We start from the raw sequence: 25,114 nt of genomic DNA, 5'->3' as shown, positions 1-25,114 counted from the left end.
GGGAAGAAACGAACTCGTGGGCTGGTTATTCTGTCACGTTCTGTGTTCCCAGGTTCCTCGGAGCTGTGCTGATGCCAAATGGGGTCCACCTCTTGACCTCCCCAAGTCTGGATATATACATTAGCGCGGACTGGTGAAGTGGTCAAGCGAGGGAAGGAAAGGGTAGGGACAGCGGGGAAGGAGATCTGAAATGAGAGAGAGCGCACTGTTAATATATATACCCCCAGAGACTTTGTGGACCCCGTGTGAATCCCGAATGGATGCCTCCCCACCCCTACCTGAAATGAGAAGCAGGGGAACAGAATAGTGGATGCGGGGTTGGTCGTGGTGTGGATTATCTCTGGTACCAGGAATCACGGAGACCGGTAGGATCTCTGTGAGAAATACAGTCTTTCCTCAACCAAAGATGGAGGCAAACCAGCAAAGAAATGAGCGGGGTTGTGTCTTACGAAAAGTGTACCAAAACCCCAAACTCATTTATACCCCGACATAACAATCAGTGATGATACAAGAACGCAATGTCTCCCAGTGGGAGTCTTACTGCCAACGGAGTGTGTTTCCTCCCGGGAATCCTCCAACAGCAGGACTCCCCAAGGACTCCGGCGTGGTTATCAGTGGCCTATCGCGATGCTCCTCTGCATGAGACGAGGCACCCGTCTCTCCAACAGAGGAGCTACCAGGGAACTCACCAATACCGGGTTGAAAGCCGGCACACGAAGCCGTAGTGCTCCTCTGCACGAGACGTCGCAATCGTCTCACCAACAGAGGAGCGAACAGGGAACAAACAAATGCCGGGTTGGAAACTGGCACGCGAAGCTTTATTGCTCCTCTGCACGAGACGTCGCAACCGTCTCTCCAACAGAGGAGCGAACAGGGAACAAACAAATGCCGGGTTGGAAACTGGCACGCGAAGCTTTATTGCTCCTCTGCACGAGACGTCGCAACCGTCTCTCCAACAGAGGAGCGAACAGGGACCAAACAAGTGCCGGGTTGGAAACTGGCACGCGGAGCTTTATTGCTCCTCTGCACGAGACGTCGCAACCGTCTCTCCAACAGAGGAGCGAACAGGGAACAAACAAGTGCCGGGTTGGAAACTGGCACGCGGAGCTTTATTGCTCCTCTGCACGAGACGTCGCAACCGTCTCTCCAACAGAGGAGCGAACAGGGAACAAATCCGGAGTTGGGTTGGGAAGGCTCAGGCAGGATACTCACAACTCTGAAACGGGAGCCTCCGGAGCTGGTCGACAGGACTGTACGTCACACGGAACGCCGTAACTGCATACAGCATGGGAATAACCAGCGCCTGTCCGTCCTTCCGGGTTCCCAGATATAGGCGTGGCGCGCGCATGCACGATGCGTGTCCAGCGTCTCACGCTGTGCCTCATGGGAAACGTAGTTTTTCTCCCGGCTGCCGCCGGGAATGGGACAGTCAGTGTTTACCGGGTGCTCGGCCTGACATGGGGCACTATGGTTGTTGGGGGAAGAGTGTCCATGTTCCCTCATATGCCTTTGCCTTATGACGAGTGCTGTGGTAGGTTTGAGGGTTTTTTGGCTCTGATTCAGATTTCATTCACATCCCCAACATAGTCTTTGATGACCATGATTACAACAGTGAGGGAGCCTATCTTCTTCCCCCTTTATGCTGAAATAGTGGCAACTACTTAGCACTCTAGAACGACAGTGGCTTGGATACCTGTCCTGAGGTAGAACCCCCAAAGCGGAATTCATACCTCCCCTGTGCAAGAAAGAGGGTTTCCTTTTTGAGTGAAAGAGAATAAAGCTAACCTCACAGAAATCCAGAAAATGGTATCTCCTGCAGTGGAGCCATTACTCCCTTTATGTGAAACACTGATGGATCTGATTTTGATTGCCTGGAGTAGATCACTTTCTCTGGTGAACCGCCAGGTCCCAGGTCAGTGTCAATTGTCCGACTCCTGGTACCCAACGTTTTTAACAGCTCACCCCTCTTTGCTTAGTCTTGTCATGCAGGCTTCCTCCTCTTTGAAACAGAAACTGAACTATTTTCCCCTCTTCTACAGTTATGAAGACAATTAGAATTACTGCAATTGGGAACAAAGTATTTTTTTTAGGGAGCCTTGCCATTTGCTCCACGAAAGTGACTTGTCTTCCATTCCCTTACTCTCATGCTGGGAAATGGCCAAATGATCATCTTGAACCTCACAGACCATATTTGGGACCATATTGCTCATTTTGTGCAGGATGGGCAATACGCAGCCAAACAGATCCTCTGCTGAGGCCTAGATATGGTCAAGTTAGTGGAACATTACATGGGCTTCTTTGTAACAATCCACCTCCCTGCCTGGACATTTCCCACTGTTTTTAAGGGTGAAATCCATTCGGGTAGTCTGTTATGCAGGATTCCCCTGCTTGCCAATTTCACCAACAGTACCGCAAGTTCAGGGGATAATCCAGTGACCTGCCTTTTCTGTGGTATCAGACTTCTGACCCACTAGAGCAGCACAGTGCGTTCTTTTGCAGCTACAGGGGGCATGGCAGCTGCAAAGGCCATAGAGGGCAGTCACAACCGTTCTCTTCCTTCTCTTCTCCATCATCTCCTACAAAAACTGCTCTAACTAACCTTCAAGGACCATGTGCAGCCCAAAGGGGGGAGTATGTCCATCCATTTACCATGTTGGCTGTCCATCTCCACGGAACGTTGAGTCCTACATATTTTCGAACCAAGTTATGCCTACCTATTTTAGAACATGCCTCCACCTAACCCCTCTTTTGCCTGGGTCATCTGAGATGACCATGCCTGCATTCCTCAGCCAGAGATTTTCGCTGTGTTGAGCAAAGAGGCTGTGGAGTTTGTTGCAGAGCACAAGATACTGTCTCTTGTGCAAGTCCTTTTGTGTACAGAGCTTGGAGACTGGATGGTGTGCCTCGACTTACAGGATCCATATTTTCATATACCAATCCTGCAGTTGCATAGGAGGTATCTGTGTTTTGTGCGGGGCTCCACCCATTATCAATTCGCAGTTCTTCCATTTAGCGTAACTTCAGCCCTGAGACTTTACAAATGTCTGTGGTTGTGGCACATCTTCACAAGTCATGGACTTCTGTATTCCTGTAACTTGACACCTGGCTGTTGAAGGTGTTAATGCTGAATCATCTGCAGGGAACAATCTTCCTGTTCCTCGACTAGAGGTCACAGTTTTAGCCCTCCCGGTGTCTTCTCTTCATTAGGGCGGCGCTGTATACCAAAAAGCCTTCCTATCTTCTCAACAGGTTCAAGATATTCCGGCTATGATCTTGATTTTTCAGGAGGAAGCTCTGGTCCCAGTCCTGAGAGTCATCCTCTGCCTTGTGGGCCTGCTCCCATTTTGTTAGTTCCCCAAGCTCTATGGCACACACAGTGACTTCTGTGTGGTTCCTCTGCTTTCTGTGGGCCCAGCTCTGGGGAGTCATGAAGGACAACAATTGAATTACCCAGAACCAACTCAAGGTCTGAGGTGATGGCTGGTGACAGACCGCCTTGCGTGCCGAAAACCCTTCTGCTTTCTACCTGTAGTGGTCACAATAGAAAATGATATATCACTCATGATTGAGGTGGGCATCTTGATCCTTTGGCGATCAGAGGCCCGTGGTCTTTTACAGAACAGAAATCATGCATTAATTGTCTCAAGCTTCCGGAGATACGCCTGCCCTCAAAGTGATTCGCCATCCATCTTTGGTCAGAACATTTAAGACCTTACTGGCAACACACAGTGATTTGATACACCTGCAGATGGGGGTGTAGGTCCTTGTTCCCTGTAATTGAAAGTACTGACGCTTTGGTTTTGAGCTCATGGACTCGATATGTGGCTGGTTGTAAGCCATCTGGCTGGCTGTAAGTCATCTGACTGGCTGTCTGAATGTGTGGCACAACAATCTCAGTTGGCACTATCTTATCAATCACAAGTGTTGTCTTCATCCGGAGGTGCTTCAATCCATTCTCAACCATTGAAACAATCCATCAGTAGATCTTTTTGCCACTCACAAAAACACATACTATCTTCACAATTCTGCACCCTTCAGTTTCTGCTTCTGGGAGTCCTGGGAAAGAGTTCAGTCTGAGGTTGGATTTCCATATCCACTGTGAATTTCCTCCCATCCCCCTGATTCCTCACTTTCTCAGATAGCTGCATCAGGACATGCACAGAATATCTTAATTGCACCAGACTGACCACAGGGGGTTTGGTACTCGGATCTGGTCTACCTATCCCTGTAAATATGCCAGGGTGGTGCCTTATACAGCTCTGTGATGTCATGCCCATGATAGTTCCACAAGCCGATTCAGAGCCGTTTCAATTATCGAGATCTAGTCTGGCCCATGGAGGGAGATTTTAGGGGTGAGGAAACTGCAGGTTGCTAGAGTGTCAACTAGAAAGATTGTAAGTGAAGGTTAGTAACCTGTTCTTCAAATACATACTGATTTTAAGCTCAAACTAAAAAGTATGATGGCACAAATCAAGGAGACTATTCCACATAAGCAGTCTATTCTTCTGAGTGTTATCTAAGCTCAACATGAATCCGAGCTCTTCTAGATGCTGGTTATTCAGACATTGTTGACAATGTATTACTCCTGCAGAGGCTTTAAAAGCAAAGCAATGAAAGTTTTGTCTTTAATGTTTTAAAGAATACAAAGTTCTAGTGGTTGCCTGATGTTCGATTGTAGGAGATAAATGGTTGGCTTCAGAAGGTTTATTTTGGGCCTGGCCTAAGACTACATAAGCTTGGATGAAGGTCCAGGCTTTGAAAGCATTTTTTATTTGATATTTTCATAGAATTCGTTTTTATATGTAAGTGGGGAGAAATTAAATGAAGCCTTAATATTTGGGAAAATAAAGAAAAACGTGAAATGTCTTCCAAGGAAAATAAGAAGAAACATCAAATGTCACCAACGAAAAACAAGAAAAATCCTGAATTGCCCTTTTTGGGAAAAAAGGACATCGTGAACTACCCTCTAGACCAAATGAGGGAAAGCATGAGATACCCCCTTAATGCAATATCCAATGGGCAAAGGAACCAAAGCATGAAATGGTGATTAGGCAAAATGATGAGCGTTATCAAGTGCTACCTAGGGAAAAAGAAGCGAGGTGTGAAATGAAATTGCATTTATTATTTCATGGTAATTCTCGTTATATGACTCCTGTGCCACTTCAAAGTATTAACATCCCATTCTTTGATGATACTTTGTGATTGAAAAGAAAGGGGATTTTGTGGAAAATGCATCAAGTTAAATATTAAAATGGATAAGCATTGAACTTTTGGAAAAGCTATGGATGTTTTAGAGTTAATTAGAACTGACAAATTTCCAATGCATATGTGTCCATATTGCCATTTTTAAATACAAGGATCTGATTTCCATCTTACTACTTCTATTCACTCACTATATTTCCCTAGAATCCTAAACCTGGTGCTCATGTACTTTTTTCGTCTTCTGCCACAGTTTTGAATTGCTCATAAACTCTAAAATTATTTGTTGCCCAAGACCGCTCTTGATTGATCACTTCATCAGATCCGAGGACCCATCCAGTGCAATAGTTATGAGTCCTGATCAAACATACATATTTTAATTGAGAAAAGTATTATTTGAAGTGAGGAATTTGCACATAAGGTCACAGATACTAGTGATTTTGGAGGCTCACACCCAGCAAGTCAGGCTTGGAACCAGTCCTATGGTCTAATTGCCATACACAAATTTTAAGCTTCAGATTGTATCTTGATCTTATGGTCTCTCTTTTTCCCTCTCAGGTGAAAGACTGCCTAAGCCAGACAAAGGCAAGATGCGTTTCCATAAGATTGCCAACGTAAACAAAGCTTTGGACTACATCGCCAGCAAGGGAGTGAAGCTGGTCTCCATTGGTGCTGAGGGTGAGTTAGATTGCTAACTGCAACAGGAAAGGTTTACATTTTTAAGGAGTTACAGGTCTCGTACTTTCGGGTGTCGTTACCTCTGTAGCACATCTATGTTCTACCATGTTTTATGAGCCTTTTTGAGTCATTTACAGTAAATATGAAATCTCTGGAAAGCCCCTGCTCACCAGATTGTTAAAGTGCAAACAGATAACGACACAGTCTTCTAAATGCCACTTGGAGAGATGTAGCTATCTTTTTCCACTTGGCTGAGCACCACTGCTGGTGAGCCATCGACTGTTCTTGTGAGTCGTCAAGTAAAAAGCACATAGAAGTCATATGTGTAGCTGAGTTCACACTCGAACCACATCAGCTAACGCATGCTCCCTACTCCACATCGCAGACCATCAAATGTTCTTGAACCTAATCCCCTTCTAGTCCTCTATCCACACATTTCTGTCGAAACAAGACTCGCAGCTGTTCGCTGTGTCTTCACTAATGTGTGGACTCATCTTCCTTTCCTTTTCTTTGCGGGCAGATGCTGTTTTATTAAACCCCTGTCGCTGTTTTGCAGCTCTTTCAGCCCCATTCACATGCATATCAGAGGCAAGTGCTTGGGAATGCTACTGCGGCATCCTTAAATGGTTCAGAAAACATGGGGATGGACTGATGTTTGGACATTATGTAGTAGTAGCATGTATTAATCAGTCACATTATAAAATAAGCCTTGTACAAAAGGTTGCCATTATTGTGCCTCTCAGCCATGCGGGCCTATTAAGTTTACTATAAAAATTGGAGAGATGAAGCGAGCAAAGGAAAGTCCTGTTGAGGGACTTACGACAGCAACCCAGAAGTGGGACCCAAACAGGCCACCAAATAGGATGGTCAAGAGAATACAAGACTGACTGGGTGAGACTGAATCAGACTTCTTAACCCCTTTCTCACCTTTAAACAGCTATGATTTCTGGAGCATGGTTTAGATACAAGGGCACAGGCCCTTCGGTAGGTCGAGCAGTGCTGGGTGTCTGGATTGAAATAGGGCCTTGTTAACCAGGAATTAATTTGCTATTTGAACAATAAAATAAGATTGTATTAAGACAGAAGACAGTGTTGGCTTTCTCCTGAGCCCGGTGTCTTTTGCTTTTCAATTGATACAGCCTTCTTTGTTCCACCATTTCTTTCACAGAGATCGTTGATGGCAACCTGAAGATGACCCTGGGTATGATCTGGACTATCATCCTGCGCTTTGCCATCCAGGACATCTCTGTGGAAGGTGAGTCGATGTCCAGGGGTGGGCCTTGGGTGTGAATGAGGCGTCATTGCTCTGTGCTGTGTGGAATGGATGAGGTCTGAAAAATGGCTCATTTAAAAAAGTTGGGGCGGCTTGGTGTTTGGATGAAAATGGCACCCTCGGTGGGGGTAAACGCCTACCAATTTAGTACCATGAAATGCATGAGCATGCGGAACCCTAGTTTGGAGCTGTAACAGAAATTAAAGATGTTTCCCCATTCAAATGTTTGCAGTGAGTCAGTGAATTAGGACAATCATATCACCATTATGAATATAAATACCTCTAGGTGCGCTTCAAATTAGCAACAATGACTACAATCTTGTCATTTTCAATTAATCACATCCTGTTTGATTGTAGCCTGTGAAAAACTTCTGCTACAATACATAAAACCTGTAAGCATTATGTGGCACCTTTAAAGGTTTTATTCAGGAAGGGCAACGTTGGGTCAGTGACCCTTATGATGATTGCCTTTGCCACAGAGATTGTAGGGAGATAGAAATTGTACACATGGAGTCTCCTCTGGATTTAGCACTTCCTTTCAAATCAGGTTTTTTTTTCATTACAACCAACTCTAAATTATCCCCAAAAGACAGCAAGTTAGAAAGCTGGAACCTGCTGAAGAAGAGCAACTCTTGGAAGAACAGTAAGTCAACTGTGAAAACTGCTGGGACGCAGCACAAAAGAGGACAGTTTGAAGAAAGTGGCCTGATGATCAGATGCACAGGGAGCAGAAGATATGGTGAAGGATCAATAGTGACAGTGCAAGCATAGGAGGAGGTAACAGTGAGCATTGTCTAATAGAAGGGAGCTGTCTCAGTAGCACAGGATAAGCTTAGGCGGTACGGGACGAAGACAGCGAGGAGCGTTCGAGAAGTTGAGGCAGGGAGATGAGTACTGGTGCCTGCCGTAGCCCAGCTGTGAAGGAGTCTAGAAGAGGTTCTGAGAGCAAACTCCTAGGTCAGAGCTACCAAGATTGCAACTGCACAGAACCAGGAAATCAGCTCTGGTTAAGTCACAAAATGGAAGGCTCTGCAAATACTACTGCTAACTAAAATTAATAATTACATTATTATTGCCGTTATGGGAAACAGAATCTTCACGTAGTTTGCTTACTGCAGTCATCCTAAATTTCAACAGGTATAGTTTTCTTTGTTTGTTACATTTGATCCTGTCCTTGTCTGAGTTATTCTCCCTGATACAGGATGTACAGTGCCGTAAAATTGAGCAAATATTGCTGTTCAATACTTTCCCCCACATATTTTGAATAAAATAGTTTCACTCCTTGACTAGTCGTTCTACGTTTCTAGTTCGAAAAGCTTTATTGTGCTGCCCAAGACAATTTCACTGTCATTTTTATTCCCAGATAGTCATGTTCCTTCAGGATCTGCATCGTAGCCTTACCTCTCTGCCTTAGTTGAGGCCATGATAATTTCCGAGACTTCATAATCTTCATATTTATGGTCATCCTTAATAAATTCACTTTGCTCCAAGTTTCTAAAAAAGTAAGCACGCTGTGGAGGCCAAGTGTGTTTTATCAAACGTCACATAATCCATCAGGGATAGGCTACCCCCATCCTCCCCACCAGGAATGGTTTCACTAGACCTCCAACAGGTAGAGGGTTGAGAAGTATTACACCAAAATGAGCTTAAGACTCAGGCTGTCTATAAGCTGTTGAGGCAGTAGAACCTCAAGTGTGTGTAGTCATATGAATGAGCTGCATCAGATGATTCTATGCTGCTTCAAAACGTAGGAGCGGACTGAGGTCTCGAGTACTCCCTGAATCGTGTGCAAATTAAAGCACACTGATAACCAAGTTTCAAGAATCCTTGTGATCGCTTTCTGGTAATTGCTGACAGTGGACAAAAAGGTGTGAAACATGCATCCTTTCAGAAAAGGGTGTTCATGTAATAAGGCCAGAAATGAGTGCTAGATTAGATCTGGTAATATCTCCCATGTGACGTTCAGGTAGCATCTCCCAGTTAAAAGACATGATGAGCTGTGACAGCACTTCCATGTGTCATATGTGAGAGTAAATGGTTGCCTTCTACTTTCATGAACTGTAGGAAACATTTGTGAAAAGGAGATTTTGTGCATGTTATTTTCATTCACCCTAATCTTTCTGTATCCTTTCAAAGAAACATCGGCCAAGGAGGGTTTGCTGCTTTGGTGCCAGAGGAAGACCGCCCCCTACAGGAATGTGAATGTGCAGAACTTCCACATCAGGTACAGGAGGAGCTTACTCGTTCCAGCCATCATAAAGACGGGAGAATCCTGCCATGTCTATTTAAAATGTGTACTTACCTATATTGTTAGAATGATAGAAAGTATGGGGTATTTCCATCTGTTGGTCATAGAAATCCTCCGTCCTAACTTTATTTCAGTCATTAGACCAACAGCACACACACATGCATTAATACGATGACTCATCAGGGTTGGGCCATAAATAAATCTGCTTTAAGGTTATAGAATGGACATTTTTAAGCCTGGTACAGAAATACACCTCTTTTCATTAGCTTGCATAATTTTTTCCCATTTGATGAAGTTCACTTGGACCCTTAATGTAGTCAGTCTATAGAAGCTTACGTTGGCAATGGTATTTTTAAGGAACCCTTTTCCATTCGAAAAGAACTCTAAGAGCGATTTGTCTGTTCTACAAATTTCTCTCAGATCACATTTGCATTTGATTTATTTAGGTATGATACTTTTACCATTCAGCTGACCCTCAGAGGCTTTTAGCCATTTCTTAATGGCCTGTATTACACTTTGATGGGTTATGCAGGAGCATAATCCTGGTCCCCTAAGTTATGGGTCTCTCCTATTCCCCCAGACTGTGGGTTACTCACTTAGCCAGTGGTGGAACCCAAAACTGCTTAGGAAACTGTTTAAATCAGAGTTTTGCATGGCTGGTACTTTTGACAAGCCATGTGAGGCACTGTCCCTTCCTCAATATAGGTGAATGCCATCTCCAGTTACCTTTACACCTCCACTCAGTGTGCTACTCTTGGACTCATTCATTTCCCACTGTGTTGCTCTTCATCCCTAATTTTTCTTGGTCGGTTTTATTCTTCTTCTCGTTTTCATTTTAGCCAGCTTGCGCCTCAACCTTTTCGTTTTAAGCCACATGCAAATTGTCATAATCAGTTTGCAGTGCATGTCCTGCATTTATGTTCCATGTTCTGTCTGAAGGACAACCATTTTGTGAACAAATAAAAAGCTTAGGAAATAGAGTGAATTACTAAAAGAACTCTTCAGACACCATTCCCTAAGAGACTACACATATATATGTTAAAAAAAAATACGTGTTTGCTCGACTCTCCAATGTGACCAACTGTTTCTGCTTGTGGACCTATTCAAGTGCCATTAGGAAAATATATTTTTTTTTCCTCCAACCCATTGTTCAAACAATGAATTCCTACACAGAAGATACGACAGCATTTCTTTTTAACAAAAACTGCAAAGTGTTGATATTACTGAGTTACAGGAATATGGCTATGTACTATTGACGTTAACTCTTTGTATATCTCAATACCACATGAAGCAAGCATAGAAGCAATTGAATGAGCCCCTTTAAAACAAGAAGAAATGGGAGCCAACATTTATTTGTTTTGTTAGAACCTCTCCATTTTTGTTTATGCCGCCACATCTACTTTCAATGGAATTTTTTTTTTTTACTCCAGAACAATGGAACTTCCATGGGATTTACAAGGGCACAGAGCTACGCAAGCATATTTGTTGAGTAATTTGAGACAGAATTTGTGTTTGATAATGCCCAATGGAAACAAGGCTTGACTCTTGACACTAGATACATAGACAACATTTTCATCATGTGGAATGGGGCACGGGATACTCTAGAGCTATTTATTTTTTAATTTAAATCAAATCAACCCTAATATCCAGTCAACACATTGCATTAAAAACACAAATACTATTCCTAGATGTCATGGTTTGTTTCACAGAATTGAGTATACAGACAAATGTATATAAAACGCTAATGGATAGGAATTGTGGACTATACTACCACAGCTTCCATCCTACATCATTGAAATACCACTTGCCGTATTCACAGTTCATGAGCCTCAAGAGAATAGCATCTGAAGAACACGTTTTTTTTGGTTTGCAGGATGAGTATAAAAAAATGGAACAGTCGTGGGCACCCAGAGAAAATTATTTCTACAGAACGTTTAAAACTAAGAAGTCGGGACTCTTTGATTATGACATCAAACAAAAAAGAGCAAATCAGGTTCACCTTTGTGTCCAGATTCTCCTCAAAGATTAAACAAGTAATTAAAATCATTGGGAAATTTTGCAATCTGAAAAAGATTTTGGTGAATTATATAAAAAACCAACCATTATTTGCATATCAACGGTCATGGAATTTAATGGCTATTTTAAAACAAAAGAGACCACAGATAACAGGCACAAACTTCAAAGGAACTTTGCGATGCGAAAATTACGTACACCCTAACAATATTTTCTAGGCAACAGTGTGGTACATCCATATAATGATCAAAAGGTAATTTTGAAGCATTCGGCAACATATGACATGGAAACTGTATTTACACAATTAAATGCCCTTGTGGTTTATTGTACATTGGTAAAAGGGAACGAAAGTTAAAATAAGAATTACAGAATACAAAAGTAATATACGCAATAAACAGCTAAATACAAGTTTGGTGTGCCATTCGCTTGAAGCATACCACAATACCTCCTAATTAGGATTCCAAATTCTGGAAGTGGTAACAATAAAACCAGTAAGAGATATTTGTAAGAAATTGTTGCAAAGGGAAATACAATAGGTGAAATTCCTAGACATTACACCCTTTTGGAATGAATGGCAGATTAGATTTTGCATGTTACTTATGATTTTGTACGCATTAATCATCTTGTCTCATATTATCAGATGTTTGAATTTCAAGACAATATATGTATGATTTTGAATATCTCTATTTTGTGAATTAACTGTGAGTACACTGTTTTTAGTACATTTGGATAACTTTCCGGAATCACTGGTGGATAGGGATATTGGTTCATTTTCCTTATTGTTTTGCTTTCTTGCATAGTGATACAATTTTGAGTTGATAAGTTGGTGGGTTTGACGTTGTTAATTCATTTATATTGTTTTAGGTGTTTTTTAACAGTACGAGTATATGCTTATAAGAGTAAACGAAGGTACATGGTGCGCATTTCAAGATGGTGACCATACTCTGCAATCGTGGTATTTAGAACAACTGTAGAGTTTTGTTGGTTACGTACAATAGTTTAAATTTCAGCAGAGCCAGGTTAGCGTTTTCACAGTTTGGGTACATTTAAGCATTCAGTTCTCCTTCTCGACGAGGTCAGTGCCCTAAGGTTATACGCATGTATGTTTAAGATTAGTAACGATGAGAGAATCAATTGCATGTCACTCTACTTGCACAATATTGTCATGCAGTATTAATATGAGTTAACTATGTTCACTGTTTAAAAAATTGCATCACACAGGTTTACACTGAGGTGGGTTGGAGTGTAGATTTGCCATCCATCACACGCAGTACAATGACTCTAGGGTGTAGTCATGGTGCATGCATGACGATTAGTACGATATAGAATGTTTTCGGAACCAAGAGTTTACGTTGAGTTTTGGTCATAAGTACAGTTTTATACAATCTTGCTATGTCGCACTTGGTTGTTGGGTATTGAATTGTATAATTGTTTTGCATTTTTTATTGTATTGAACATGCAGTAGCATGACATTCTGGTAGTGTTATAGTGTTATGTTGCAATGATGGTGATTAGGCCAACATAAAGCAATTATAGTAAGTTGGTAGTGTTGTTTAAGCAGCACAGAATATGCTAGCCAGGTCGTGTTATTAGATATTGATTTGTTTTGCACAGTGTGGTTTGGGATTAGATGGTTTTTCTTTCGGTTAATTTTGGACCACTTGAAATTGTCCTATCTATTGGATGCACATAATGAGTTTTGGCACTGGCCGTTATTAAACGGGTGGTTTCACAGATGTCTCTTACATTTGGATGCAGACAGATTTTTATTCAATTTATTTTGGCTTCACAGCGATATCCCCTGATGATGGGCTGAGGCACAGGAAATACTTTGGGTGATATGTGCATTTCATAGAAAAGTTAAGGAAGAATTCCTTTCATATATATATATATATATATATATATATATATTATCTACTGGCGGTTGCCAGTAGATAGTTATAGTTAGGACCGAGTTCCCATAGGAAATCTGAAAATTCTATTTTGAATAACTTTGGCGCCGGTTGACTTATCTTAGTGAAATTTTCAAAACTAATGGGGCGCTCCGCTCAGCTCCTACCCTGAAAGTCTCGGGGTGATTCGTCAAGCGGGAGCTGAGAAAAAAGGGGGGTCCCAAAACGCGTTTTCCCCATGCATTTTCCCATAGGACCTTTAGTCGAAGGTACAGCCCGAACGGCTGAACAGAATTACATGAAATTTGGCAAAGAGGTAGTCCTCAGGTCAGGCATGTGCCTTTTGCATATATGGTGTCCATCTGTTCAGTAGTTCCTGAGAAAATTGCAGTTAAAAGTACATAAATATCTATATATGCGCACGGTGCGCGCACGGTGCGCGCACCAAATGTCCGCGAGCGTAATTCTGATTGGTGGTTAGATGTCAGTCAACATTCCAATCGGTCGAAATCAGGAAGTGTCGGATGCCATTTTGTGTGTGACAGTGAAAAAGAAAGGTGGAGAACAGGAAAAGGGGGCAGGGTAGAGAGTTCCTGACCCCCTAGCCTTTGTCAGGGGGTCCCTGAAGGACCCCGAAGGGTGAAAAAAACATTTGATTTTTTTTCAAAAATTCGTGGGGTGCGCGCACCGTGCGCGAACCGTGAAAAACCCTTAAAAAAACAAGAAAAAACATTTTAAACTGTTTATAAGTTTATAGAAGATATTAACTATGCTGTTCAACTTTATCCAAATTCAAAATAAAAGAGCTGAGCCATTACATATTAAAGGATACAGTCAATCTATAACTATATACATAGGTAGTTTATTGTAAAATAAATATATAAAAAATATAATAATACATACATAAATTAGCATTTAAAAAACCTTACAAATTCACTAAAAAAACCATAGGTTTCACACACGTTATAGTTAGAAATTAGCATTTAAAAAACCTTGCAAATTCACTTAAAAAACCATAGGTTTCACACACGTTATAGTTAGGAATTAGCATTTAAAAAACCTTCCAAATTCACTGAAAAAACCATAGGTTTCACACATGTTATAGTTAGCTGGACATTTCACTCATACAAAACCATTGAAATTCCCCCGTTATAGTTAGTTCAGCTAACTATAACTTGCGCGACCGCAATCCACTGCTGATGACGTCACACATTACATCACTCATGACATGGTCAGTGACATCACTCATGACATCACTCATGACATCTCAAATGATATCACTGATGACATCACTGATGACATCATCCAATGAATATGTGTCTTTCTGAAAAATAAATATTTTTTATATATGTATATCTAAAGGTTAATGGAAGAATAAATGGGTAAATAAGTGTCTAAATGGATGTTTTTTTTGTAAAATTAATTGTATAACTGACTTATTAACAGTATCTTAGTGAATACAGTGATGTAATGTGTGACGTCATCAGCAGTGGATTTCGGTCGCGCGAGCTATAGTTAGCTGAACTAACTATAACGGGGGAATTTCAATGGTTTTGTACGAGTGAAATGTCCAGCTAACTATAACATGTGTGAAACCTATGGTTTTTTCAGTGAATATATATATATATATATATATATATATATATATATATATATATATATATATATTTATTTACAGAGTTTTATATAACACGAAGTTGACCCGAATCGGGTATCAGAGAGCTTTACATAGCACCAGTTGCATTACATGAGGACACATTCTTTTTTGTTAGGCACGGGGAAATTAAGTGATTTGCCCAGAATCACAGGATGTTCAGCGTCATTGCCGAGACTCGAACCCAGTTCCCCAGGTTCGAGGCCGACCGCCCTAGCAGTAAGGCCAACTCCTCTCCCCAACTCCTCAACCTCTTACAAGGTTAAGAAAAAAATGATTGGTATCGGTTTTGGAATGAACTCTATCAAAGTGGATTTACTATGAGGAGAAACACCACAAATAAACAGAAAAATGTAGTTGAATAAATATTGGAAACGTTTTTTGGGTTCATTATTTGTAACTATATGATTTTGAACTATATTTATGAAGGATTGGAATAGCCACAGAGGAGTACATAGTGGAACTTCCCTCATCTAAAGGTGAAGCTAACCAGTTGGATGACCATTTTGTGCATATGCTTTCTCTCTACATCACTAATGAGCAAGATGTCTTAAAAACCATCTGACGTGTATGCAGACGTAAGAGGACCCTGTCCACAAGGAAAGGTTGGATTTCATTTTTGCAACAGGAGTTGTGAGTAAAAGTTCGAAAAGTGTCGCACTGAGCACCTCTTCTACCATAGATGCAGTGAGGCACCTCACCTTTAGGCCTTTCTCCTTATAGGTGACACTATACCCCAAAGGTCATATACAAGGGATGATCATCTCTGGGAAAGTGAAGGAATCCAGTCAAACCTTTTCCTCTGCCCTGGTGTGTCACAACATTTTCAATTTGGATTTATTTGTCAAGGTTCAGGTGATGGGCCCATTTCTCCTGGGAGTTTAATGCCCTCCTTTTACCCTCATTGACCCCGATCTTTTCATGCTTTTTGGTGCAGCCCTGAACCCAAATAATTGCTTCTTAAAGTAAGGAGCATGTGTCCATCGCCTTTAGCCATTCCTGTACTGTCGGGAGTATGGGCGAGCACCAATATTTAGCAATGTCACGCTTAGCAAGAAGGAATCCTAACCCTACCACGCACTCAGAACTTGCATCTTCCATATCGCCAAGAAGAATTTATTCGTAAGGGAGATCAGTGCCACCTATCACCCCAATACTGTTGACAGTTTACTTCCTATCAATCCCTCTGTATGGACGGACACCCCAACACCACATGGAAGTAATCCAAATTTCGTTGCAAGCACCTGAGATATTGTGCAAACAAGGACATCCTCCACAGGTGCAGTGGGTAATGGTATATCCTGTGGAGGTATTTAAAGTGGATCAAGCACAATCTGTCAGTTATAACCAGTTCCCGGTGGCCATCTGTCTGGGCCATTCATGACTATCATACAGCAAACCTCTGAGTTTCCTTATCCTCAGGCAGGTCAATTACCTTCTTAGCTTCAAGGGAGGTGAATTGAGGAAGGTGCATCACCTCCAATTTGTGGACCTTTGATGAAAATTGCACCTGGTGATATTATAAAATTGTGTTACGTGCAGCAGAAGTTATTGCCTAAAGGCATTAAATGATTTGATTCGGTTATGAGACTAAATATCCCCCACTAAGGTGGTAGCAATTAGATTCTATCGACCAGGGCTTCATAGGTTCACCATTTGCTAGAGCCATGTGCCCTCCTAAAGATTTTGGTACATTTGGATGCCTTTCCGGAATCACTGGTGGATAGGGATATTGGTTCATTTTCCTTATTGTTTTGCTTTCTTGCATAGTGATACAATTTTGAGTTGATAGTTTGGTGGGTTTGACATTGTTAATTCATTTATATTGTTTTAGGTGTTTTTTAACAGTACGAGTATATGCTTATAAGAGTAAACGAAGGTACATGGTGCTCATTTCAAGATGGTGACCATACTCTGCAATCGTGGTACTTTGAACAACTCTAGAGCTTAGTTGGTTACGTACAATAGTTTAAATTTCAGCAGAGCTAGGTTAGCGTTTTTACAGTTTGGGCACGTTTAAGCATTCAGTTCTCCTCGACGAGGTCAGTGCCCTAAGGTTATACGCATGTATGTTTAAGATTAGTAACAATGAGAGAATGAATTGCATGTCACTCTACTTGCACAATATTGTCATGCAGTATTAATATGAGTTAACTATGTTCACTGTTTTGAAATTGCATCGCACAGGTTTACACTGAGGTGGGTTGGAGTGTAGGTTTGCCATCCATCACACGCAGTACAATGACTCTAGGGTGTAGTCATGGTGCACGCATGACGATTAGTACGATATGGAATGCTGTTGTAACCAAGAGTTTACGTTGAGTTTCGGTCATAAGTACAGTTTTATACAATCTTGCTAGTGTTATGTTGCACTTAGTTGTTGGGTATTGAATTGTATAATTGTTTTGCATTTTTTTTCGTATTGAACATGCAGTAGCATGACGTTCTGGTGGTGTTATGGTGTTATGGTGCATTGATGGTGATTAGCCCAACATAAAGCAGTTATAGTAAGTTGGTAGTGTTGTGTAAGCAGCAGAGAATATGCTAGCCAGGTTGTGTTATTAGATATTGATTTGTTTTGCACAGTGTGGTTTGGGATTAGATGGTTTTTCATTCGGTTAATTTTGGACCACTTGAAATTGTCCTGTGTATTGGATGCACATAATGAGCTTTGGCACTGGCCGTTATTAAACAGGTGTTTTCACAGATGTCTCTTACATTTGGATGCAGACAGATTTATATTCCATTTTTTTTGGCTTCACAGCGATTTTCCCTGATGAAGGGCTGAGGCACGGGAAATACTTTGGGGGATATGTGCATTGCATAGAAAAGTTAAAGAAGAATTCCTTTCATATATATATATATATATATATTCTTTTTACAGAGTTTTATATAAGCCGAAGTTGACCCGAATCGGGTATCAGAGCACTTTACATAGCACCAGTTACATTACATAAGGACACATTCTTTTTTGTTAGGCACGGGGAGATTAAGTGATTTGCCCAGAATCACAGGATGTTCAGCGTCATTGCAGAGATTCGAACCCAGTTCCCCAGGTTCGAGGCCGACCGTCCTAGCAGTTAGGCCAACTCCTCTCCCCAACTCCTCAACCTCTTACAAGGTTAAGAGATAAATGATTGGTATCGGTTTTGGAATGAACTCTATCAAAGTGGATTTACTATGTGGAGAAACACCACAAATAAACAGAAAAATGTAGTTGAATAAATATTGGAAACGTTTTTTGGGTTCATTATTTTGAACTATATGATTTTGAACTATATTTATGAAGGATTGGAATAGCCACCGAGGAGTACATAGTGGAACTTCCCTCATCTAAAGGTGAAGCTAACCAGTTGGATGACCATTTTGTGCATATGCTTTCTCTCTACATCACTAATGAGCAAGATGTCTTAAAAACCATCTGACGTGTATGCAGATGTAAGAGGACCCTGTCTACAAGGAAAGGTTGAATTTCATTTTTGCAACAGGAGTTGTGAGTAAAAGTTCGAAAAGTGTCGCACTGAGCACCTATTCTGCCATAGATGCAGTGAGGCACCTCACCTTTAGGCCTTTCTCCTTATAGGTGACACTATACCCCAAAGGTCATATACAAGGGATGATCATCTCTGGGAAAGTGAAGGAATCCAGTCATACCTTTTCCTCTGCCCTGGTGTTTCACAACATTTTCCATTTGGATTTATTTGTCAAGGTACAGGTGATGGGCCCATTTCTCCTGGGAGTTTAATGCCCTCCTTTTACCCTCATTGACCCCGATCTTTTCACGCTTTTTGGTGCAGCCCTGAACCCAAATAATTGATTCTTAAAGTAAGGAGCATGTGTCCATCGCCCTTAGCCATTCCTGTACTGTCAGGAGTATGGGCGAGCACCAATATTTAGCAATGTCACGCTTAGCAAGAAGGAATCCTAACCCTACCACGCACTCAGAACTTGCATCTTCCATATCGCCAAGAATAATTTATTCGTAGGGGAGGGTAAATAGACATAATATCGAAAAAAAAATATCGAGTAGCAAGAATATCGAGTTTTTAATATCGAATGGACAGAATATCGACTTGCAAAAATATAGTGGTGAAGAATATCGAAAAACAGGTAAGAAATATCGATTGCAATAATATAGTTGTTAAAAATATCGATTTTTTTATAGTGTTTTAAGTGTTAGTATATGTGTTAAAAGTATGTATTAATATTGGAATGTATGTTAGAATATTTTTAAATTATTGAATTTTATGTTTTTTTATTTTTTTGTAATTTAATTCCGTAGCGGGTTGTGGGTTTATAGGGGAGTAGGGTGGGAAGTAATTTAATTATAGTACATTAAATAATAATTTATAGGAATTATTAATTATTTTTAATTTAATTTTGCGTTTTACTTCTGTAGCGGGTTGTGGGTTTATAGGGGAATAGGGTGGGAAGTAATTTAATTATATATTATTAAATAATAATTTATAGGAATTATTAATTATTTTTAATTTAATTTTGCGTTTTATTTCTGTAACGGGTTGTGGGTTTATAGGGGAATAGGGTGGGAAGTAATTTAATTGTTATTAGTTAATTATTAATTGGTATTGCAAATTAATTGGTTGTTGATTAATTATTAATTGGTAAATAATTAGTATTAATTGGTAATTAATTTGTATTAATTGTTTAATTGATAATTATGTTAATTGTATTCATTTAATATTTGTAGCGGGCAGTGTGTTTATAGGGGAATATGGTGGCAAATAATATAATTGTAAATAAATAATTATGTAATTTATTTGTGTATATTGTTAATTAATATATCTTTAATTTAATTTTGCATTTTACTTCTGTAGCGGGTTGTGGGTTTATAGGGGAATAGGGTGGGAAGTAATTTAATTGTTATTAGTTAATTATTAATTGGTATTGCAAATTAATTGTTTGTTGATTAATTATTAATTTGTAAATAATTAGTATTAATTGGTAATTAATTAGTATTAATAGGTAAATTGATAATTATGTTAATTGTATTCAATTAATATTTGTAGCGGGTATTGTGTTTATACGGGAATATGGAGGGAAGTAATATAATTGGAAAAAAAAAATATTTAAATAATTTGTGTATATCCTTAATTAATATATTATAAATTAATTATTAATTGGTATTATTTGCATTTATTAATGTTTGTTATTGAAAAACAATTGTTTGTTAATTAATTATTAATTGTTAATTAATTAAACAAAAATGTATTGGTATTTAAAAATGATCAATTCTTGTGTGATTGGTAATTAATGGTAATACTTGTTTTTGTATTAATAATTAATTAATTTAAAAATAAAAATACATTTATTATTTTCTCTACTATTGCACTTACTTGAGTGGGAATAGTAATTTTTACCCCTACGCTATCCAATGCTTTCCCTATTATTGCACTCTCTGGAGTGTGAATAGTAATTTTTACCCTCCCGCTATCCAACGCTTTCCCTACTGTTGCACTCACTGGAGTGGGAATAGTAATTTTTACCCTCCCGCTATCCAACGCTTTCCCTACTGTTGCACTCACTGGAGTGGGAATAGTAATTTTTACCCTCCCGCTATCCAACGCTTTCCCTACTGTTGCACTCTCTGGAGTGGGAATAGTAATTTTTACCCCTACGCTATCCAACGCTTTCCCTACTGTTGCACTCACTGGAGTGGGAATAGTAAATGTTACCCTCCCGCTATCCAACGTTTTCCCTACTGTTGCACTCTCTGGAGTGTGAATAGTAATTTTTACCCCTACGCTATCCAACGCTTTCCCTACTGTTGCACTCACTGGAGTGGGAATAGTAAATGTTACCCTCCCGCTATCCAACGCTTTCCCTACTGTTGCACTCTCTGGAGTGGGAATAGTAATTTTTACCCCTACGCTATCCAATGTTTTCCCTATTATTGCACTCTCTGGAGTGGGAATAGTAATTTTTACCCTCCCGCTATCCAACGCTTTCCCTACTGTTGCACTCTCTGGAGTGGGAATAGTCATTTTTACCCCTACGCTATCCAACGCTTTCCCTACTGTTGCACTCACTGGAGTGGGAATAATAAATGTTACCCTCCCGCTATCCAACGCTTTCCCTACTGTTGCACTCTCTGGAGTGGGAATAGTAATTTTTACCCCTACGCTATCCAACGCTTTCCCTACTGTTGCACTCACTGGAGTGGGAATAGTAAATGTTACCCTCCCGCTATCCAACGCTTTCCCTACTTTTGCACTCACTGGAGTGGGAATAGTAAATGTTACCCTCCCGCTATCCAACGCTTTCCCTACTGTTGCACTCTCTGGAGTGGGAATAGTAATTTTTACCCCTACGCTATCCAACGCTTTCCCTACTGTTGCACTCACTGGAGTGGGAATAGTAAATGTTACCCTCCCGCTATCCAACGCTTTCCCTACTGTTGCACTCACTGGAGTGGGAATAGTAAATGTTACCCTCCCGCTATCCAACGCTTTCCCTACTGTTGCATTCTCTGGAGTGGGAATAGTAATTTTTACCCTCCCGCTATCCAACGCTTTCCCTACTATTGCACTTACTGGAGTGGTAATAGTAAATTTTACGCGCCCGCTATCCTACACAGAAAATATTGAATATTTTTAATTAATATCACGTTAAGATATATGTATTAATTTTTTTTTTTACTTACTTTAATTATTCATTAAGTTTACTGTTATTTAAGTATTTTTAAGTATGTGTCAGTTAATTATATGTATTATTTCATTTATTTAACATTACTTTTAAAACATTTAAAAAATTCGATATTTTGACTAACTATATTACTTACAACGATATTTTGGATTCGATATTTTTGTAATTTCCTGTTTGGAGATAGGACTTCGATATTTTGGCATTCTATATTTTGGCATCGATATTTTTGTAAGTCTATATTTTTGTAGTCGATATTATGTCAGTGATCCGTAGGGGAGATCAGTGCCACCTATCACCCCAATACTGTTGACAGCTTACTTCCTACCAATCCCTCTGTATGGACTGACACCCCAACACCACATGGAAGTAATCCAGATTTCGTTGCAATCACCTGAGATATTGTGCAAACAAGGACATCCTCCACAGGTGCAGTGGGTAATGGTATATCCTGTGGAGGTATTTAAAGTGGATCAAGCACAATCTGTCAGTTATAACCAGTTCCTGGTGGCAATCTGTCTGGGCCATTCATGACTATCATACAGCAAACCTCGGAGTTTCCTTATCCTCAGGCAGGTCAATTGCCTGCTTAGCTTCAAGGGAGGTGAATTGAGGAAGGTGCATCACCTCCAATTTGTGGACCTTTGATGAAAATTGCACCTGGTGATATTATAAAATTGTGTTAAGTGCAGCAGAAGTTATTGCCTAAAGGCATTAAATGATTTGATTTGGTTATGAGACTAAATATCCCCCACTATAGAGGTAGCAATTAGATTCTATCGACCGGGGCTTCCTAGGTTCAGCATTTGCTTGAGCCATGTGCCCTCCTAAAGTAGAGGTTCCTGATTTAAATTGTGATCTCAACCCCTCAATTTCAACCCCACCTGCCGGCATTGAAACGCAACTGCAGTGATGTGGCCGAAGGAGATGGCAGCTGGTCCCCATAAAGCCGTGGTCACTATCCTGCTTCCATGAAGTGTTGGGTTCCAAATCTAAGGGCAGATCAGGCAAGTATCCTAAAGTAAGAGTAAGAAGGGAAACCCAGTAATACACCTGATGTCATCCATGGAGATTCCACCATCATACATTTCTCAAAGGGAAGTCTCTGGACCATATTTGGCCATAGGAATAAAAGTGTATATTCCTGAACTTTCACGATAAACTGCACAGAGAAGCCAAAGGGGTAATTTTGGAGGACATATAACTGACAGCATAATGACATCATCTCGTAAATGGACACTTTTCCAAGTACATTGACTGGAAGACAGTTCCAGGCGATCAGGTCTCCTTGCAGTCTATCAAACAAGGGCATTAGGTTGTCATCCCTGAAATTCTGGGGGTCCTTTGCAATATGGAGCCCCAAGTATTTAAAACTGTTAGAGACTTCTAGTAGACATGTTTGCAGTTTTATGGTCAATGCTCCTCCCTGGTTTTGGGTACATTACACATTTTTCCCAATAAAAAAATATTAAATTACCTGTTGCTCTGTATATTGTCTCTATAAGACGCTGTCACAATGATTTGATACATCTGACAGAGCAGCATATCATCCACATAGTGGGAGACATGGTCATCAACAAAACCTCCCCACTCAAACCCATTGCTATTCGATCACACCTAATCTGTGCCTTGAGAGTTGCCATGTCCAGGGCAAAGAGGAGTTGGGATGGGGCAGCCCTGCCTGGTACCCTGTGCAATGTACAAGGAGTCAGACAGCCCATGATTTACTCTCACCCTCACAACTGTTTTCATATAAAGGAGCCTGACAGGCAATAAATCTGGGCCCAAAGTCTATATTTTTAAGATGTTTGAATAGATAATCCGAATCCAAAGTGTAAAACACCTTCTAAAAGTCGATCAAGATGATGGTGAAGGTTCGGGCAGCTCCTGCAATTGAGCCATTGCAAGATGGAGTCTGCACAGGTGTGTCTTGTTCATGGCTTCAGAAAGCCATTATGATCGGAATGGATTAGTCTGCGGACCGCCCAAGCTAGGTTGTTCACCAGTACTTTGGCATGAAGCTTCGCCTGAACACTAAAGAGCAAAATCATGCGGAATGACTTGCTCTGCCTTGTGTAGGGATTAATGCAATTGCTGCCATTTTGAGGTCTTCGAGGTGATCTCCCACTGCAAAGCCTTTTTGACATTGGGAAAATACTTGGCAGGAGCAGCATGGCCATATTCTTGAACAGTCAAGAGAGCGGCCAATTGGCCTTAGAGTCTCGCTGAATTGCATGGATGTGAGAGCTTCTCCAAGCTCCTCTACCACCAACAGGCAGTTTGAGTCAGTGCTTTCAGTCACCTCCCAGGCACTGCACAAGGAGGTCATCTATGAATTAGGTAGGGCCCCTGCATCTATTGGTGGCATATAGGTTTTGCTAGTAGACTGTGAATGCACTGACAATGTTATCTTAAATCTAGTTGCATATCAGGGACACACTGTATTCCCTGCACATGCAATGCAAACCAGTAAAACATTTTGCTAGATTTGTTCCTGAATTCATTCACTCAGTTAAACGCGGGTTGAGACCTACACCTATTCTAGCTTGAGAGGTTCAGATTCCAAGCACACAGTGGCCTCATCTTTACTTTTCGCGGTAAGGTAGGTATGCCATCGCCTTGCCTCAGATAACTGACTTAAAAGTTTCCCAGAGCATGTCAGAGGAAGAGACCGAGATTGAAATGGAAGTACCGTTCTTTTTTAAGGTATGCATAAAAGGTACCATCCATCAACCACCATGCGTTCAGATGGCAGGTTCCTCTCCGTGTTGCTCTGTCATGTGCAACTCAGTTGGGGCATGGTCAAACAGACACCTGGGCAGTATCTTAGCACTTGATATTGGGGGACAGAAAGTAATTTATGCAAGAAAAAGTTTAGCAGGGAGGTGAGAAATTAGTGTGGGGCTCAGCCCTGAAGTTAAAGCACTGCCATGCGTCAGAGAGCCCCATCAATATCAGCCATTTATGGAAGAACATAAACACTAATAAAAGTCCATGGTTTCCCTCTCAGCATCTAAGTCATCACAAGAAAATGAATAGGCCACGTTATAACGTATGCGTTTAGAACACATGCCATTACAATGACCGCGTTGTTCCATCGCATGCCAATACAACAGAAGTCATTACACCGACTTGCTGTAGGGGGTGCGCTGGATGATGGAATAGTATAATGTACAATTCCAACTCCAGTCTGTGCAACAGTAGGGAAGGTGTTGGATTTAAAATCCAACACCTTCTGCCCCCTACAGCAAGCCATTGTAACAGCTTGAGTTGTAATGGCATGCGATGTACCAATGTGGTCGTTGTAATGACCGTGTTGTAATGGCATACGTTGTTTCTCATGCGGAGTAAACTATGTTTAACCAAGTAAATCACCACGAGTAACAGCACAACACACACATGAACGGGAACTCCCTTTATGGTAGTTCCTTCTGTAAAAAAAAAAAAGAGAGAGATGATTTACGTTTCAGTTTCAAACACTTTATTCGGAAAAGATT

General features: G+C 40.7%; 1 protein-coding gene across 1 annotated transcript in view; it reads left to right on the top strand.

Moving 5' to 3' along the window:
• Positions 1 to 25,114, top strand: part of ACTN3 (actinin alpha 3) — a 196,626-nt gene that overhangs the window by 95,505 nt on the left and 76,007 nt on the right. Inside the window, exons 3-5 of the mRNA XM_085625497.1 lie at positions 5,758 to 5,877; positions 7,046 to 7,132; positions 9,287 to 9,374. Of these exons, the coding sequence (XP_085481623.1) occupies positions 5,758 to 5,877; positions 7,046 to 7,132; positions 9,287 to 9,374 (295 nt within the window). The remainder of the gene's footprint in view (positions 1 to 5,757; positions 5,878 to 7,045; positions 7,133 to 9,286; positions 9,375 to 25,114) is intronic.

This window comes from Triturus cristatus, chromosome 9 (genome assembly GCF_964204655.1).
Source record: "Triturus cristatus chromosome 9, aTriCri1.1, whole genome shotgun sequence".
NCBI classification, from domain to species: domain Eukaryota; kingdom Metazoa; phylum Chordata; class Amphibia; order Caudata; family Salamandridae; genus Triturus; species Triturus cristatus.
Note: the sequence above shows the minus strand (reverse complement) of the source record. Positions and strands in the feature narration are given on the sequence as shown.